We start from the raw sequence: 19,583 nt of genomic DNA, 5'->3' as shown, positions 1-19,583 counted from the left end.
TAACCTCACCCCTACAAAAGCCGTACAATCTGCAGAGCGTAACAAAATTATTCATTTTTCACCTTTCGAGTCAAAAAAGATTTCAAGTTCACTGCAATTCTTTGGACAAGTTTATGATTGACGTAAAGAAATGCAAATGACTTTGTGGGCGACATTTTTGGTCGCGTATTTTCACTTAGATAGAAAACTTTTATGTACAACATGTTGGCGAAGAAATATACACGCAAGATTTACATAATTAAAAAAATAATTCAAGGGTTTTAAAAAATTAATGACTTAAAATCTAAGTAGCTATTTTGAACAAATATGAAGAAAGCTTAGTTTGTTTGTTTTTTAAAAATACTCATAATTTGAGAGAGAAAAAAATATCTCTATATAGTTTACTTCAACAAATACATGACTTTGCTTCTTTTAATTTTGTTTTTTTTTTAAAGTTCATAATTTTAATAATGATGTCAGCAATTTCAAATGAAATATCATACAACTAAATTACTGCAACATTAATAATGTGTTTAGTCGAACCATTTTTTAATGGATCACTTATGGATTTTAATATACAGGTCAGAAATTTCGATTGCAAACACATTGCATTTATGGCAATAGAACAGGAAGAATTTACGTTAAAATTTAAAAAATTTTACCTAATTCAGTTTTCAAGAAAAATATTGCAAAATAATTTTTTCGCTTTCATAGGTTGTTTCATAAATCGAGGACTTTCCGTTCATCTTTTTAAAATTTACTTTACTTTATTTTCCTGATGATAATACGTAGAATCCTTCTTAGTCTGTTATATTTGATCTTTAGTTAAGTGTTGATTTTTTTAATATTGCTTTGTACAACAAAAACGTCTAGTTTAGTTACAAATTGAACTTATTCGGCGACATAATTCTGTATGAAAAGCCTAAAAGACTTAGAAAATACTATTTTTTTTATATGAATCACAGCATCTATTCTATAAATGTATACTATTTCTGAGTCTACATTTAATGCATTATAATTTAAAAATGATTTTACTCGTATAATCAACTAACACTGTTTTAATTTTCTTTCAGAAATTACGGTAAAAGCAATAGTCTGTTCCTCCGATTAACCGCAAAATTTATGGTTGAGAACACTCTTTCACCTTTACGGTTATAAAACCTTTTACAACTAGTGTGGTTCTGTAATAAGTTACAACTAGCATGATTTCAAAAGGGGAAAAAGTGACATTTAACTGGACATTGGAATTAGGTTTTACGTTAGATAATGACATTAGGGTTAGGTTGAGTTGTATTTTGCAAAACGAACATTAAAATGTGGCTTAATTAATTTATCTAGTGGTGCCACCTATTGTGATGGTTGGGAAATGCTGCACATTTTTGTGTTATGCAGCTCTGTCATATAATAGTCCATGAACTTTGATGAAACCTGAATAACCACACCTGAAATTGCTGAATCATTACATTTATCGTATTCGACAGCTCATGATCATTTGAAACGGTTAGGATTAATCTCATATCTCGAATATGAGCTACGGTGACTCAGAGGATTCATCACCCCCCCCCCCAATGAGGTGACGCAGGTTTGAATCCTAGCATATGCTACTTGATACGAATTCCGCTCCCCGCTTGTACCGACCACAGTGTCATTGTAAAATATCCTCACTGGTAGACGGATCACCGGTTAGAGTCTCCTTGCCGTTAGGCTAACAATAAGAGGTATTCGTAGATTTCCTCTCTATGTAACGCAAATGCGAATTAGTTTCATGAAAGAAGTCCTACATGAAGACGAATTTCTCCCAGCAACAGGAGTTGCCTTGTCTTATTGATTGGGTTTAAAATTGCAAGAAGGTTAAAATTGCTGCGCTGAACATTGGTAGTCGTAAATTCGAAATTGGATCTGCTAAATGTTATAAAATAAAATAAACTGGTCCAGTATATTTATTTTGCTCGGCAATATCCGTCGAAGCAGATAAAGTTCAAGGTCGTTACCCAATTAGCATTTACAAAATATGGATTTAGATTCTCCATTGATTCTCATATTTCAGATTCTCATATTTCAGATTCTCCATTGATTTTTATCTGACTAAATTATATCAACACGATTCAACATTTTTGAAAAACATTCTTATACGGTTGTTTGTTTTTATATTTTCAATAAATATTTTTGTTTTAGTGTGGTTTAGTTGAGCTAACCATGGGAAGTTTTCGAGGTTTTCCTCTCCATGCAACACAAATGCCGGTTAGTCCATCAAAAGTCCCAATGCTTGATCTAGGAATTTCCTTTTCTTCTGGGCTAGGTTCACAATAACAAGGCTACAGAGCTGAACATTGATAGTCATAGACTCAGATTTGGATCGGCTGCTTAACGTCGGTTTTAAAATAAAATAAAATCTCGACATATGGATTCCTCATCTCTTACGAAATTTGTGCGGCCGCGTTGACATGTGTGATTCGCTTCTCAAATGTCAAGAAAATTATGCATGTTTTAAAGCGCATCATTACTGGGGACGAGAAGTGTTTACAGCAATGTTCAACGATCAAAATGTAAAAACGAGGAATCAAAGGAGAACAAAAAGTTTTTTGCCAGAAAAGGACCAAAAAAATCATGCTACAGCCAGAAAGATAGCAAAAGGTATTGGACCAGAATGGACAACGTATAATTCAGTTAAATATTTACTCACTACAAGAAAATCTTCTTCCAATTGCATAAAAAAGTAGTGAAAAGGAAATTACTTTTCGAACAACGCGATATTTTTATTATTTAAATAAATATTTATAATTATTATTTTATACGATATTTTTTATTAGAAAATTTTAAATAAATAACTATTTAAATAATGAACGAACTTTTTTGTCAAGTTAAAAAATGGCATTAATTGCATTTTTATTATTTAAATATAGACAGTTTTAAACGATACAGGAACTGTTTTTTAAGTTAAACAATAGCATTGATTACATTTTTATTGTTTAAATACAGGCATTATTAAATTAGTAACTATTTTAATATATGAACTTTTTTTCAGGTTAAACAATGACCATTAATTGCATTTTTTATTATTTAAATACAGACATTTTTAAATTAGTAACTATTTAAATTTATGAGCTGTTTATCAATTTAATATAATTAATTGCATTTTTATTATTGAAACATGGACATATTTAAACTTGTAACTATTTAAATAATATATTAATTGTTTTTCTGGTTAAATAATGGCATTAATTGCCTTTTTATTACTTAAATACAAACATTTTTAAATCAGGAACTATTTTAATATATGAACTTTTTCAGGTTAAACATTAGCATTCATTGCACCTTCATTACTTAAATACAGACATTTTTACGTAAGTAACTATTTTAGTATATAAACTTTTTTCAGGTTAAACATTAATTGCATTTTTATTGTTTAAATACAGACAATTTGAAATTAGGAACAATTTAAATAATCTATGAACTTTTTTGTTAAGTTAAGCAATGTAATGAATTACATTTTTTCATTATTTAAATGCAAACATTTTTAAATTAGGTACTATTTAAATAATATATGAACATTTTTTCGAGTTAAGCCGTGGCTAACTGTATTTGACATAAAAACTCAATTCTACAAGACCAAACATGGTGAATTGAAAAATAGCTTAGCTTTTCAGCGATGTAGGCTTTTATGTTATTAGTTATTCAACATTTGCTGAAATTAATAGTCATTTTAAAGAGCAATTTTCCTTTACATTAAGCATTAAACCACAGTCTGTTGCCTTTTGGTACAATACCTTATTTTTTAAGACAGTAATTCTACGTTTTTATTAATGTCATACGTTATTTCACCTAATAATAACAACAATATTTCCGGAAATGTTTTCTTCCTGGTATCGAAGTGCTTTTAGACATTTTAAATATAAAAAAAATTATAAACTTCGTTTTTAACGTTTTACTTTCAGTCAATTGACTTTCTGAAAAATTTATATTCATGCAATATTTTCAAATGTAAAAACCGCTATTAGACCGACTTCAAAATCAAGATACGAATACAAACAAAAGCTAGGATAATTAAAATTTCCCTTTTTTTAGTTAAAATAAATTTAAGAAACAAAATTGTAGCTCTAAATTTGATGTCGTATAAATATTGGTACAAACTTTAAGGGGAGGTTGGGCATACCATAAGATATTGCATCATGAACCTTATTATGAGCTTTCTGTACAAGCACTTTTGAACTGGTTGATTTATTTACTTAAATTATCTTAATTCTACGTTTGCATCACTGTTGAAATGTTAACAACAACTACGTTGTTGTTAAAATTTCAAGTATAGTAATATTAATTCAATATTTTCAGTGCTTTATGCTATCTACAATACCTTTTATTTTAAGTATTCACTAAATGTCTCTTTTTTAATAATAATTATGAAATAGTAATTCAATCTCTTCAAGGTAACAGTGTTCTAAACTTAAAATATTATTTGTATGAACAATCACGATGCATGAGCAATTTGGGTAAGTAGTCTTAAAATTTTTAGCCTCTTTCTTTATACAAAATAAAAATAAATAAATTTAAAAAAATAAATAAATTATGCAGATATTCCGTTTTCTAAAAACATTTTATGCTTCGTTTGGCGATGTTTTGAATGACAAAACACTTCAGAAAAAGGTTGACAAATACCGAAATGAATATTTTATACAGATTGATAGTTCAAGGACGAGTAAATCACTTGAGTTTTGATGGCGATTAAATAAAATCGTAGAAAGATTTTTTTCTTATTAATAGAGTATTTTATCCAGTTATTTACATTAATTTTTCAAACAATATTCCACTTTTTTAAAACAATTATTTTCATATTAATAACATTCAATTACAAGTTTCAAAATCTTTTTTATTTCATTTACTTTGAAGGCAAAATTTAAATAATTTTCACTCAGAAGTGAAAACTTAAAGTTTTTTGTTTTGTTGAATAAATTTGTTTAAAATGCAAACGATTTTTAGTTTCTACTTTAAAGTTGTTTTTTTTATTGATTAAATGTTTTTAAATGCGAACGATATTTAGTTTCCGTTTTTAAAACTCATTGTTTTGTTAATGAAACTTGCTTAATAAAGAAGCAATTTATAGCTTATTTTAAAAAATTTTGTTCTAATTATGAAATTTGCTTAAAATAAAAAGGATGGTAAGGTGTATTACGTTTTAGTAAGTGAAAACATTCATTAATTTACGTTTCATTACCGAATTTATTAACTTGAAAAGAAAATGAAAAAACTAGTACATTTTATTTTTATTTTTTCAAACAATTATATTTTCGTATCATTAAATAATGTTTAAAAAATGCATAAAGATTTAAAATGAAACCAATTAAATTCTTTTGCGAAGAATAAATACATCTATTTCTATTCAAAATGTAAAATAACTTAAATGAAACAGTCATTAAATGAAAAACGATTTAAGAATTCATCATTGACGTGAAAAAAAATTTGATTATTTACAATAATTACTAGCTTTAGCAATTTATCACTAATTTGAAAGGCATTTTATCTACAAATATCAAATGTTATCACTATGCTTGGTAAAATGAAAAAGGTAATTATGTTTGTTTTCATGTTTTGTAGTAGTTACTTCAGACATTTTTAAATTTGCATAGTTTTTCCGAAATCAGATTTTTTTATTTTTAAATGTATATATTATTATTATTAACACATATAAATACTTAAAATGTCTTCTCAGAAAAATTTTAATGAACACCCGTTTTTCATTTTCTTTTTATTAATTAAAAAAATAATCTTTTATGTGAAATTATAATTTTTTAAGGTATGCAACTCAACTGTAAAAAAAGCACGCATTTTGTTTTCCTACTAAAATCAGCGAAATAAACAAAAAACTCATTTTTTGTCAAAACAAGCTAAACCCCAAAACTGTATTTGAGAACTAAAAATGTTTTGACGATAATAACATTTTATATCTCTGTTCGTATCAAAGCCTCTAAGAACATTTACTATAGTTCAAATGTATAAAAGAAATATGTTTCCTGTCTCACGTGAAAGCTTTCAGAAAACAGATCGAGTCAACTTGTAATCTAACCATCTCAAACGTGACAAAAAAAAATTTATACATTTATGAATCTGAACATATTTTTGGTGTTACCAATATTCGACTTAAAATATCAAACAGCAGCTATAAATATATTATTTTATTTATTCGCTTAAAAATTTATTAAATTCTAAATTAGATAAAATATGTACAATGAATTACATATGAAGTATATGTTCTACGTTTCCTGTTCACAAAATGATCTGAGTCTTTCTGTATTGCACGCCTTTTCACAGCACTCTTCCGCTACTTCTTTCGATACCTTCATTTCTCTAATTAATGAGTCATTGACGGTCGATCCTTCAAACAAAATCATTTACAATTAACAAATGCAAAAGAAACTATTCAACAATATTTTTAATAAATCACAATTGATTTTTTCACATAATACGATTAAACCTTAACATTATTAAAACATAATTTTCATTTATTTCTCAACACTTACTCAATGAATAAAGTTAATAAACGTCTTTACCTTCTCAAATTATTGTATTTGCATTTAAGAAAATATGTGCTCTTTTTTTTTAATCTTCTCAATAATTGAAAATCGCTGTGAAAAAATATTTTGAGTTTAAAAGTATATTTAAAATGCAAACATATCATTTCTTAGACATGTTATGGTCGACTGCAAGCATAAAACAATAACATTTACAAGGAATTTAAGTGTTTTTTTTTCTCCGTCCATTATCTGAAGCTATGTGATTCTCTATGATAAAACAGTACTTGTTTCAACAAAAAAACTATGATACAAAAAAACTATTCAACAATATTTTTAATAAATCACACTTGAGTTTTTTTCTTTCTGCAATTAAACCATAACAAAACATCATTAAAGCATATTTTTGATTTCATTTCTCAACACTTTCTCTCTTGGAAACGTCTTTATCTTATCAAATTATTTTATTTGTATTTAAGGAAACATGCACTGTTTATTTGATCGTATCAATAATTGAAAATTGCAGTGAAAAAATATATTTGAGTCTAAAAGCAAATTTAAATGTAAACATATGATTTCTTAGGTATGTTGTGATCGGCTGTAAGCATAAAGCAATAACATTTACAACGAATTTGAGTGGGGTTTTTTTCGTCCATTAGCTGAAGCTATGTGATTCTCTGTGATAAAAATGTACTTGATTCAAATAACAAAACCAAAAATGGTCCACCACGTACCATACCGTTTTCTCCAGAAGGAAAGTCACCGAAAAAGTCACTAAACTTCTAGTGACTATCAGGTATCTCGCTCCCTGATGCACCTACCTAGAGCCTCAAAACTTCGGGAAAGTAGATAATGCTTCTATCCTCAAAACATGTTGACAAAGAGACTAAAATCATCAAAATCTTGGCTTTTGTTTAACCAAATTGGCGATGACTCCCCTGACTTAAGTCACCAAGTTTAAGAGCAGATTATTGGACAAGCGATGCTTGATAAGCAAAGAATAATCGCAAATTCGTTCTTTTCGACCAAAAACATACAAAAAACATATATTTTCATCTAAAGAACATTTTGTATGACGGCAGATTTCAAAGGTGAATGATCATTTTTAAATTTAAAAATGTTTTATCGTCGTCTTTGGAACAAAATAATAATCTACTCAGTCAAATATTAAAATTATTTCCATGTAAAGGATGATTTCGAAAAAAATGCTGAGGTCTCTGTACATTCTGAAATGAACTAACATTTAATAATGAGCACTATTATAATTAATAATATTAGAATAAGGTTATCTATTTTGTAAATTCTTTATTTTTCGTAAAAAGAATGATTTCCTGGGAAAATGAATTTCCCAGGAAATTTCTAGATTGCCTAACTTTTGGAAACAATACTATTAATTTTTTTTTAAAAAAAAAAACTATTGATTACTATTAATTTTAAGAAAAATAATAATTTATAATAAAAATTAAATTTTAAGAAATATACTATATGTTTTAATCAAATAAAATAAGATCAAAATTATACTTTCATCAATAATGAGTATTTCTTTGAAAGTACATAATTTCAATAAGAGAGAGTCAAAGAGAGTAAAAAATATTTTTTAATAGTTTTCAGAATAGTTTTTTTTTCCTTAAAATTTTGATGTGGTCTTTATCGTTACTGGAACTTTGCGTTTGTATACCTGATGCAATATTTGAACCATACTGAAACCTTGCATTTATATATCTGATACTATTATTTGAACTATACCGGAATCTTGCATTTATATAGCTGATACGTATACTTAAACCATACTGGAAATTTGAATTTATATACCTGATACGTATATTTGAACAGTACTGAAACTTTGCGTTTAATTGGACCATGCTAAAACCTTGCATTTATATGACTGATACGTATATTTGAAATATACTGGAATCTTGCATTCATATAGCTGATACGTTTATTTGAACCATACAGGAACCTTGCATTTATATGGCTGCTGCGTATAGTTGAACCATACTGGAATCTTGCATTTATATAGCTGATGAGTATGTTTGAACCATACTGGAACCTTGGATTTATATACCTGATACGTACATTAGAATCAATAGGAAAAATGAAACAATCTACTGATACATTAAATGCTCATGATATCAAAATTTAACGCACTAGGAAACTTCTAGTGTTTTTGTTTACCGGCATTTATTTATTCTAATGCAGTGTGAATTTTAACTTTTCCATTTTGCATTTTGCAAGATTTGAGACATTTTCCAAAAGTTTCATTTCAGAATTTCTATTGTTTCAAAATCACGTTTCAGATATGTGAATGCAAGATTTCAGCTTGATTGTAGAAGTGTAATAATTTAAACGCTCTTATGAATATGTGAAATATTTTCTCTTTTATAAAATGACGAATATTTTTTTTAAAAATATAAAGCTTTAATTGAACGTCTGGAGCTTCTCTAAAGAAAGCACAAACTAATTATCACTAAACTGCTTTAACAAATTTCGAAACAATTTATTTTCCTTACAATGAATGCACTTTATAAAAACTTAATACTATATAATTAAATTTAAATACTTGGACTCTTAACATTACTTGTGTTCTACTAGCTAAAGATTCATTATAAAAAAATTACCTCTACATAATAATGCAACAGCAGCGGGTAATTCATCTCCACACAATTTCCTGAGTTCTTTACGTATGGAAACTCCCTTAACCACATAAATGCAAACACAAAACACAATAAACACCTAAAGAAAAAAACGCATATTTATATCTTTTGTTTACCAACTCTCAAATAAACGCACAACATATTATTTTACAGTTAATGCAGATGTGGTTAACAAAAAGTCATACGTGTGTTACCGTGAATGACCGATATCAAGAGAATGTCGACCTTCACCAGTGAATGTCAACAATCACATGGTCACTTTGGTAAATGTCCGAAATATTTGTTATATCCGATTCGATATTAATTTATTCGTTGATATTACTAAATTTATTCGATATTTTAATATCTTCTGAGGATGGATTAGGAGAAACATCAGTGTTCGGAGTACCTGGCAAATGTATACTGGGCACTGAACCCTTAAAAACATCAGTATACGGTATACTGGGTAGTGGCACTCAATCAGACCTAGCATATATTTCATATATTTTACCAAAGCGACTATGTGATTGTCAACATTCACCGGTAGAAGTCAACAACCACCAATTTCGGTCATTTGCAATAACTCATGTATATCAAACATTTTATATTCACTTGTTTTAAAATCTAGTTTTTAAATGAATTTGAAAGAAGCTCTTTAAGCCTTTGCGAGTCAGAGAATTTTAGTCACGAAAAACCAATACAAATACCATAGTAAACGCCAGCAGTGTGTCTATCCAATTAACCATAAAATTTACGGTTAGGAACATTTTTTTTACCTTTAAAACCATTTACAATTGGTATGGTTCCGTTATAAAAACCGTAAATACAAAAGTGCGCGGTTTTGTAACCATTCAGGACAAGCATAGTTTCAAAACCATAAAACTGAAATTTATTATAGACTTTCAGTCTATCATAAACTAGTTCATTATAGACTGTTATATATTTCGTTAGGTAATGAACATTGGAGTTAAGTTGTAGTTGAGTTGCATTTTTTGAGTGAACCATAGAATGTGGTTTACTTAGTTTATCTAGTGGCACAATTCATCGTGAGAATTGGGAAATATTAAACTTGAGTTGAGCAGCTCAATGGTGCTGTCATCGATGCTTGAATCAGGGTTTCGCATTCAAGCATAGATCACTTATTGAGAAGTGTAAGACACTGGAAACTCTTCTTGCGTTGAAGGAATGGAGGAAATATTGTGGTGTGCCAATGTTGGGACTCGAACCCCCATTTAGCCGGTCGTTAAATCGACAGATTAGACGTCTCGGCTATAGTATGTAACTAGCTGAGTGGCTTTATAAGGTGTACACCACGCATTAATTACTATAGGATGATTGGGCATCCAGTGTTGTGTTCGATTTCTGATGATGAAAACATATATAAAATTCGTAATCCTTATCACATGCGTAAGCTTCCTGCTCTTAAAGAACGTGAGCTCAATTCTCATTGGCTGTGTGACTAGTTGAATATAGAAAAATAAAGTGAATATAGAAAAAAAAAAGTTGTTGTTTATCAATTTTTTCTGAGAAATTTCCAACAGTGATTTGTTTAAGAGATAAAAAGTATTACTATTGTAGAAGTCTCTGTTATAATCAAAACTAAATGGAATAGTTTTTATCAGTGTGAATTTATTTTTATCAAAGTGAGTGTATTTTTATCCGTGTAAGTACAATATAGAATCCCTCTGTAAGGGTTAAGGTACGTGTATTTTATCAATATTAAGAGTAATATATTCATAAACCTTTGAAAACGTCTTAAGTTATTCACAATTTTCTTGCATATAGGGGATTTATATTTTCAATACTAGATTTTTTTTAAATCAAATATATAAACTGTTTGATCTTATTGATAATTATCGAATTTTTAGAAAAAAATGTAAGATTATTCGTACTAATAAAAAGATAAAAATGCAAGAAATTACAAGAAGTTTATGTTAAAATGTTAATGTAAAACAAAACTACATGTTATCTAAATTTGAAATATGCATTTTATATAAGTTTCGAGATAATGGATCATTTAAATGAATGCAAAATTACGATTTTTACCACAAAAAGAAACAACTATAAGCTGTTTGATTTTATTGAAAATTATCGAATTTTTAGAAAAAATGTAAGATTACATATACTAAAAAAATAAAAATACACCAAATTACGAAACTTTTATGCTAAAATATTAATATAGAACAACACTAAAAGTAATCTAAATTTTAAAGGTGCATTTCATTAAAGTTTTAAGATAATGGATCACATTTAAATTAATACAAAATGAAAATTTTCACCAGAAGAAAAAGACAATTAAGGAAAAATCTATAATCTAGCATGCTTCAAATTTTAAATAAAAACAGTCTCTTATATATCCGTCTTATTTTCTTTGTGACAGTATTTCGTAGTAGGTACTTTGTACAGTAATTTTTACAGTAATTTAAATTTGTCTTTACGTTTTCCGATTAACTTAACTTTAATTAATTTTTACATTTATTTGGACAAATGAATTTATTGTTTTAAACTAATTTTTACTATAATATGAACAAAAAGTTTCATTAATTTTAATTAACTTTTCTTTTAGTCTTAGTAAATTTACAGTAATTAAATTATCAAAATAAATTTAAAAAGTTAAAAACTAGACAAGTTAAATTTTTGAAATATAATTTTAAGTAATATTTCATGAGCACATTTGCTTAAAAAATAAAAAATATAATGTAAAAAATCAAATTTTTAAAAAGATCAAAGAAATTATAAAACATAAACAAAAAGGAAAAAACATATTTCACAATCAACTGTTGACTGCTAGTTGACAAAAAAAACATTCATAATCTTTAAAAAACGGGTAGAAAGTACAAGGAGAGTAATTTAGAGGTCAATTTTAGTTCCCAAGCACTGGTAAATAAAATAAAAACTTAAAAGAATTGAAGAAGAAGCGATTGTTTTTATATAAACCGTGACTTGACCTCTCTATGAGTGATGTTTATATTTTATTTTACTTTATAATTTTATAACCGTCGTTGAACAGCCGACCCAGTGTTTTGGGTTTCCGACAACTAATGTTCATTTCCGTAACTTTGTAACTTTAAACCTTATCCAGAAGACAAGAGAACTCCTGGATAAAGAAATGGGAGAAATTTGCCTCCGTGGAGGAGTTTTCTGATGGAACTACCCCGCATTTGCGTTGCATGGAGAAGAAAACCACTAAAACCTCCCACATTAGTATGAGAGCAAGAGGACTCTAACCCATGATCCGTTTACCACTGAGGTAGTCGGTGCAAGCCGGATACGGAATTCGCATCAACCAACCATCATTGAGATTCGAATCCGGATCACCTCATTTGAAAGCGAATGCTCTATCCCCCTGAGCCACCAGGCTTCTATAATTTGTATAACTCGTGTTAATGAGCCACTATGGTGAGAATTAATAATATAATCCACATGATGAATCAGATTAATTAATCGGAATTAAGTCCCCTGAGACATAACGGTTCCTCTAAGAGTGATTGAACCCAGTTAAAGTCCAGAAAATTCTAATGAAATTAGAAATTACAATTTATGGGGCTTCAGAGAATGGGAAATTACCAAATCACGCGTGCGAAAACCTGGCACTGAAGTTTCATTTGATGGTTATAAAATAACGCTGTGTTTTCATAAACGTCGAGTTATCTTAATGTGTTCACGTTTTGTGCTATGCTTTTGCGAATATAAATAAATCCTTACATTTACTTTTCATGTGATATAAACGTGAAGCTTCCAGATAGATTTTTTTACATACATTTTTTCAATTACTTAAACTTAGAAACGTGGAATATAGTCTATTTTTTCCTAACTTTAAAATATTAGATAATTTATCTTCGAATCATCTGCAAGGAGCATGTTAAAATCAGCTTTCACGTTTAGCATTAAACTATTTTGTTTCTAATTTAAACTTGAAACATTCAACATTTTTAAGCATATACTTTTTTACTCAAACTGAAATTTAAACTCTGTAAAAAAAGCAAAGGGACAAATAAAAGAAGGGAAGAAAAGGAAAATAAAACATTTTTTGTCACTTTGCTTTCTGCAAAAGCGACGGGACAAAGAAAAATAGATCAACAAAGACAAGAATAGAAAGAAGCAGTTGAGATAGATTTTAGAATTCCAAAGGAACGGAAGAGAGGGGCCGGGGGTTGCTTGAATCTCTCTTGAAAGAAAGGCCCACAATGGGCTGTCTTGCCCAGAATGGGTGAAAGCTTTCCTTTGAGGAGATACTGATGATGAGTTTTGCCAAAGTAGAATATTTAAAGCAGCTTTTTCATACTCTTATAGTAATAGAAAACCAGCCTTATTTTTCAACAAGAACTATGTTAAAATTATGTTTTCTTCGCATTTGGCAATCATATACTTTTTCAGATAAAAGGAAAGTTCACAAATTTTTAGGCCTTTATACATTAATTAAAATACATTGAAATAAAATATTTTAAACTGTTTTCCCCTTACTTTAAAATTGAAAATTCAAATAGTTTTGAGCTTAATGATATTATGATGTGCAAAATAGTTTGAAACAAACATCATCGTTTAATTTGAAATATAATAATTCAATAATTTCGTTAATTTTACATTAATGTAACACCGACGTTGCAAACTATAATTTGCGTTTATGCGTTTAGTTAACAGCATTCTACAATTACTAATTTATATATTTTTATTAATTTCTTTTTCATTTTAAATGACTCATTTCAAAAAATATGAAGAAAAAATAATGAAGTGAAAAAAGGATAAAACTAATAAATTATTATTACTACTAATTAATAAGAAAATTTAATTTTAATTTTTACACACGATAATTTGAAAATTTTAAGTTTTCCTATTTTTCTACTTATAAACAATTTTTTCACTCGTTTTAAAAGTAATAATTTAATGAAAAGAAAAAAAAGTGACATAATTTTCATTTAAAATTGAAAAATTGGTTTTCTTTTCATTGCAATAAATGCATATTTAGAAAAAAAACTTTATTCTTTAATATATATTTTCGGAATATATTGCATAGTTACTTATTCAAAGTTTAATAACAGATGACTCATTTATTCATAATAATATTCATAATTTTATAAAAAGAGTAGAAAAAGAAAATAATTCTTATTGAAAATTGAAACTTTTTAATTGGGAGAGTTAGTTATTCTTCGTAACTGATAATCAAGGTATTGGCTCACATTATTTACGGATTCATTTAGTACATTTATGCATGCCTATTCGATAAAAATAAAGATTATTTTTTGAATTAGAAAATATGTTCTTACTCCTATTTTAAAATATATATTTTTTTAATTTAATTGCTTTGTCTTTATATTATTAAAAAGCAACATTTATTTTATAAATGTTTTAAATAATTAATCATTCATATTTTAATTTCAATTGAATTATACATTTAAGAATGAAACTTTCATAAAATAAATATCATTTTTACTCAATCTTAAAAAATTAATTTTTAAGCTTGATATTTTTCTTTTTTTTTTGAAAAAGTATTTGTAAGCTGAAAATTTTACGAAAAATAATAATCACTAATTAACGCTCATATTCTTCCCTTTGTACTGTTAATTCATTCATATGTTAATTATAAAAAGAGTTATAAATTTTTAAATAGCCTATTTTTAAATATATCTATGAATTTATATATAAAAAAAATATTTAATTCATAGCTTTTACTAGTATAATGCCAACATAGTTATTAAATGCATTATATTTTATCTATCCTATTTTAAAGTAAAATATATTTGATAACTATATTGGTATTGTGCCAAGATAATTTAAAATTGTACATTTGAAAAATAGTAACTTAAAGTTGTCTTTTCGAAAATAGCAGTTAAAAAATAGCAACTTAAAAAATTTTGGAAAAAGTGGTTACATAACAATTTATTTAATTGTTATTTATTCGAACAAAACAGGCAAATAAGCATAATTAAGATGGTATTGAAACTGTGAGAAAAACGTTTATTAACTGCTTTCACCTAATACTGTTTTACAGCCAGAATTTTATCGCACCAACTAGAACCACCTATTAAAGCCTATAAAGCCTTGCAGGTGAGTACATATTATTGACGAGAAGGCTGTTAATCTCATGCTCGATATAATGGGGGCTCGAATCCCAGCTTTGACACCCCAATATTTCCTCCCTTACTCTTAACACATAAAGAGTTTTCGGTTTTCTGTACTCCCCAATTTGTGACCCTGGACTGTTAGAACACGCTAGCCTCATTCACGCTTATAGTTGGCAGCACTATAAAACTGGTAAACTATTTCATGTCCAGTTAAATTTCTTTTTTACGATTTTGAAACCATGCAAAGGGTTAAAAACCAGTATAGATTTGTATCCATGGCTTTTTTAACCACACTAATTGTAAACTGTTTCAAAACCATAAAGGTTAAAAATGTTCTTTGCCGTAAATTTTACAGCCGTATTATTATAGCCGTAAAAATTACGGATGGACAGACTTCTCTCACTTATTTTAACATGATTTTGGAATGTAAATTCTAATAGTGTAATTTTACCCTTTTATGCTTTAAAACAAATACTTTTCGCACCTTTTTTTAATTTTATATTAACAAATGTTCTTTATTGATAATGCTCGCAAATAGAATAACAGGGTGTACTTTAATCTCATGAAAATTTAATAAAATAAAGACCATATTTTGTATCATATTATGTCTTGTTTATGAAGGCTCAGAATTCTTAATTTTAATTTATTAAAAAATTTTATTTTGTGATGATGATGATGTAGTATATAGAACTCTCTCCTCGTCAAACACCATTGCAAAAATATTATTTTTAAGTTTTATATTATTTATTGGTTTGTGTTCAAATCACATATAACTCAATAAAAGTATTTCAAAAAAACAAAAATTAAAAATAATATGAAACTTCAGAAAACAATAAAATACTGGATTGCTTTAGTTTTCTTTTGCGAACATTTCATGTATTGATTTTAAATAATCTAAATGAAGTATAATTTTTAAACGATATTTTTAAAAATTTTAAACGAATTTTTGAAACTGTTAGTAAAAGATTCTAATAGGCATTCGTAACAAAAAATTATTTAGAATTTCAAAAAAGAAAGCATTTATTCACAATTTTTCAAATATTATAAAACTTATTTTTTCGAGTTGTACCCTTTTGAGAAAAAAAATTTCTTCAGGCTCCTTTGCTTGCTGCCTAAGGCCTTACACAAATTAAAGAATGCTAATTATTTATTTATTTATTTATTTAGTTATTTTATAAAATTTTGTTTATTTTATAGAATTTTATTTATATTAAGTAATTTTATTTATTTTATATAATTTTGTTCGTTAAATTTATTTCTTTATTTATTTAAAGCTTCATCACAAAATGGTAAATGAAAGTCAGTTTTCTTCAAAGTTCATTTACATATTCCGTTGGTGGAAGCGAAGTTATTGCTGTTTATACTATCTCAGAAAAATTGTTTCATCATTAAATCATTATATCAGCGCATTTTAAAATTTCTTAACATTATATTGAACACTGACAGTTAAAACTCATAAAAGTTCAAGTTTAAAAAGTAGTTTAATTGGTTTAAAATCAAATACAGGAAATTTAATTGTAAATGAAAGAAAAAATTGGAAAAATTATCATACTATATGGTAATGATATTTCTAACGAGTGAAATTATAATTCTGGAAATGAAACCAAAATATATGATATTTAAACCATTAATTTGATAATTTTTCGTTCCTCGGAAATTCTGACTTTCAAACTTATTATTCTCATTATCACATATTTAGTAAAAAATACAAAAACTATAAAGCAAATTCTTACTAAGTATCATGATAACAAATTGTAACACAAATTATAAAAACATATTTTATCGTTAATTTCACCAAAATCATTACCAAAGTGCTTCAGTAAAAATTAGAGAGCTCATTGATGTTTCCATAGAACCAGAAACTCGGTAATTTTATTATTCTGGTAGTTTTGACCATACTTTCATAGTCAGTGTAATTTTTTTTTTTTTTTTTTTTTTTTTTTTTTTTTTTTTGATAAACTGTCTCAGACAACGTCTACTGTAGTGTTAATCATTTTTCGAATTTTAATAAAATTCTTCCTGCAGTTTTAATCATTTTTTCGAATTTAAATAAAAATTTTACTGCATTTTTAATTATTTTTCGAAGATTAGTAGAATTCTATAACAGCAGTCTTAGTCATTTTTCGAATTTTAATACAATTTTTACTGCAGTTTTAGTCATTTTTCGAATTTTAATAGAATTCTTGCTGCAGTTTTAATCATGTTTTCGAATTTAAATAAAAATTTTACTGCAGTTTTAATAATTTTTCGAAGATTAATAGAATTCTATAACAGCAGTTTTAGTCATTTTTCGAATTTTATATAGAATTTTTACTGCAGTTTTAGTCATTTTTCAAATTTTAATAGAATTCTTACTGCAGTTTTAATCATTTTTTCGAATTTTAATAGAATTCTTCGATTCAGATGTAGAATAAACCGCTGGAAGGAAATGACTTTTCCCTTCTTATTGGATTATAAAGACAAAATATGATTTATTTTTTTTATTTAAATTACCGACTTATTTTTAAAGCTGTATATAATTTCCGACTTATTTGTAAATCTTATAAAGCTATTGGACGTTTTTTTTCAAGAAGTAGGAACAGTAATGTTAACAACAGCCTATTCTAAATTCAAATTTTCGATACGTATGCACTACACTTTCCTATTTCAGTAAAATTAACACTAGAACAGGTTTTTTCATCAAACTTTAGGGACGTCGTCAGATTATCTTAAACAATACATTAATGCACTGAGAAAAAAAGTATGGCCGCGAAACTTCCAGAATATTATAAAATTTATCGCATTTCTGGTTCTTCGGTCATTTTTACCGAAATGCTTTGATAATGATTTTGGTAAAATAAGCAATAAAATATGGTTAAGTAATGTGTGATAAAATTTGGTAATTTTATCAGATACCTTCGAGCATGGTGTAAAAATCAATTTTTTTTTTATTGAAATTTGTTTTCAGCTACAGATTTCTTTTACTTTATTTCTGCTTATAAAAACTACGATTTTGAAAACGAGAATTTTCGAAAAATTACCAAAACAGAAAAATTACCAAATGAATGGTTTAAACGCCATATATTTCGGTTTTGTTAGCCAAAATTATGTTTTTTTTTTCTTACCAGAAATGTCAAATACGCTAATTTTATATTTTTTTTTTCGTGTATGCAATAACTATTCACTACTTACGTAATATATTTTTCTATTTAAGTAAAACTAGCACTGAAATAATTTCTTTCCCATGCAAGAAAATGTCATTTCGTTATTTGAATATTTCATAAAAACATAAAAAAATATTTAAATAATTGAAAAATTATTTTCAAACTGAATAAATGAGATTAAACAACTAATATATTTTTATTACAATAATAACACTGTTTCATACGTTAATTTTCATACGTCATTCATCAAAGCCCTAAATTATGTTTTTCTAAAAATCTTTCTAACAATAATAGAATTAATCGATTGCTGCAATACTGTAAAAAATTCTGAATTAAATTACGGTACAAAGCACCGGAACTCAAGAAGCCGATACTTTTTACAATAAAATACATTTTTGCCGGAACATGTATCGAAAATATCTGGTATACCGAAATTTTTACCCGTAATAGTTACCGCAAAATCACTGAATCACTTGAATTAAATAAATATTATTAAAGAAATTATCGTATAACATTTTGTGGTAAAATGAATTTTACGAACGATGCACCCAAAGTGCTGGTACTTTATACCATGGTTTGATCCATAATTTTTTACAGTGCATTTTTAAGGATAATATCAAGTAATTGTCCTATTTAAACTTTACACTCTTATTTTTATTTGAAAACATCCGGAATTGAAAAAAAATACGTTTTACATTGTTTTACCTGTCACTTAGCAGACCTGCCACTAAGCTTACCTGTCACTAAGCAGAAATATAAGAAGTATTTTTTAAGGTATCTATACAAAATTTTTGGAATAGTTTATGTTAATTCCTGTCACTAAGCAGAAATATATGAAATATTTTTTAGGGAATCTATACGAAATTTTTGCACTAGTTTATGTTAAGTCCTGTCACTAAGCAGAAATATAAACTTTCACTGAAATTTTTACTGGGAATTAAATTTAACTGTTGTCATGGCTTCAAGTTAAGATTTGAGTAATGCTCTCCCGCCTTGCCTTGTTGCTATGCGTTAAAAACAATTCAATACAGCATTTTAGAGAAACAATCACAACAAATATATACATTTTCCAATAATAACGATTAAGGGTCCCTAAAATTATTGATTCAACTTACCTTAATCATTTTTTCTCCTAAAAACCAAAGAATTCGGAAACGAAGTTTTGACAATTTCGATCGAAGGTCGGACAATCAATTGAAAAACAATCTCATTCAAAGGACTTTTTTAATCCACGTTGATTCCGATGAGATCAATAACAAAACT

General features: G+C 27.1%; 1 protein-coding gene across 1 annotated transcript; it reads right to left on the bottom strand.

Annotated features, from left to right (window-relative positions):
* Positions 1 to 6,131: 6,131 nt before the first annotated feature.
* Positions 6,132 to 19,583, bottom strand: LOC122269509 (uncharacterized). Its single transcript, XM_043043091.2, has 3 exons — positions 19,436 to 19,583; positions 9,101 to 9,215; positions 6,132 to 6,346 (listed from the first exon to the last, which is right to left on the bottom strand). The coding sequence occupies exons 1-3, from the start codon at positions 19,442 to 19,444 to the stop codon at positions 6,225 to 6,227; spliced, it is 246 nt and encodes an 81-aa protein (XP_042899025.1). The 5' UTR covers positions 19,445 to 19,583; the 3' UTR covers positions 6,132 to 6,224.

Source organism: Parasteatoda tepidariorum, chromosome 10 (assembly GCF_043381705.1).
Source record: "Parasteatoda tepidariorum isolate YZ-2023 chromosome 10, CAS_Ptep_4.0, whole genome shotgun sequence".
Lineage (NCBI taxonomy): Eukaryota > Metazoa > Arthropoda > Arachnida > Araneae > Theridiidae > Parasteatoda > Parasteatoda tepidariorum.
The sequence above is the reverse complement of the archived record's forward strand: the minus strand, read 5'-3'. Positions and strand labels throughout refer to the sequence as shown.

Coding starts and splice junctions, on each gene's coding strand:
- LOC122269509 (XM_043043091.2), bottom strand. Junction 6,347..9,100: donor TGTTGCATTATTATGTAGAG/GTAATTTTTTTA, acceptor TTTTGTTTGAAG/GATCGACCGTCAATGACTCA.